Source organism: Mandrillus leucophaeus, unplaced genomic scaffold, assembly GCF_000951045.1.
Source record: "Mandrillus leucophaeus isolate KB7577 unplaced genomic scaffold, Mleu.le_1.0 Scaffold514, whole genome shotgun sequence".
Lineage (NCBI taxonomy): Eukaryota > Metazoa > Chordata > Mammalia > Primates > Cercopithecidae > Mandrillus > Mandrillus leucophaeus.
Genome location: NW_012105520.1, coordinates 823,061 through 823,819, shown reverse-complemented (window position 1 = coordinate 823,819; position 759 = coordinate 823,061). Strand labels below are relative to the sequence as shown.

General features: G+C 39.0%; 1 protein-coding gene across 1 annotated transcript in view; it reads left to right on the top strand.

Annotated features, from left to right (window-relative positions):
• The first annotated feature begins 694 nt into the window (after window positions 1-694).
• The window catches only part of AKAP13 (A kinase (PRKA) anchor protein 13), a 281,731-nt gene continuing 281,666 nt past the window's right edge, over window positions 695-759 (top strand). The window contains exon 1 of the mRNA XM_011996449.1: window positions 695-733. Coding sequence (XP_011851839.1) covers window positions 701-733 — 33 coding nt within the window. The 5' untranslated portion in view covers window positions 695-700. The remainder of the gene's footprint in view (window positions 734-759) is intronic.

The following is a 759-nucleotide window of genomic DNA, read 5'->3' as shown; positions in this document are numbered from 1 at the left end:
CTATGCTGAGCATTTATAGCCTAGATGAAGTCCTGGTCCAATCTCCAAGTTAAACTTTTAAGAATATGCTATTCTTAATGTTCAGGAATTCAACCCTGGAAGCCTTCTCTAAATCTTAATGAGATTTTTATGAGAATTCATTTAGTGAAAATAACAATCAGGGAATCCAGCTCTGAGGAGGGTCATGCCTTTTAGTGGTTAGAGAGGCAAGCTGTAGCCTCCCTTCTCAGAGAAGGGGAATTGAGGAAGAGATTTCTGGTGGCCCTTGCAATCCTCGCCTCACTTTCCAGGCTCCCTAGTAAGACTGGAAGGAGTCCCTGAGTAAACAGCATTTTGTGAGTTTGAGGGACTAGGTAAAAACATACGTGAACATACAATGGTTTTGCTTTGATAACTGTTTTAAATATCCTATTGGTTGTTGAAACTTCTATGACAGTGAAGCCTTTTGTCTTTATTTTTCAATCGGAAAATCTTTCTTCCTCACTTGAAAAGATTGAGTCTGGGATCAATCCCTGACCTTGCTTCCTTCCTGAATCTTTTAGTGTATAAATATACAGCTGGGCATATGGTAATCTCAGGCACGGGATTGTACTCATAGAGCTATGCTTGACACCTAGGACTTTCGGTGGCTTATATATTTTTGATGACAACTTTTGATTTTATTCTCATGTATTCCATTTCTGTTTCAGTGTCCTGGGTCATGAAACTTAATCCACAACAAGCTCCCTTATATGTGAGTAAATCATGAGATTTCTTTTC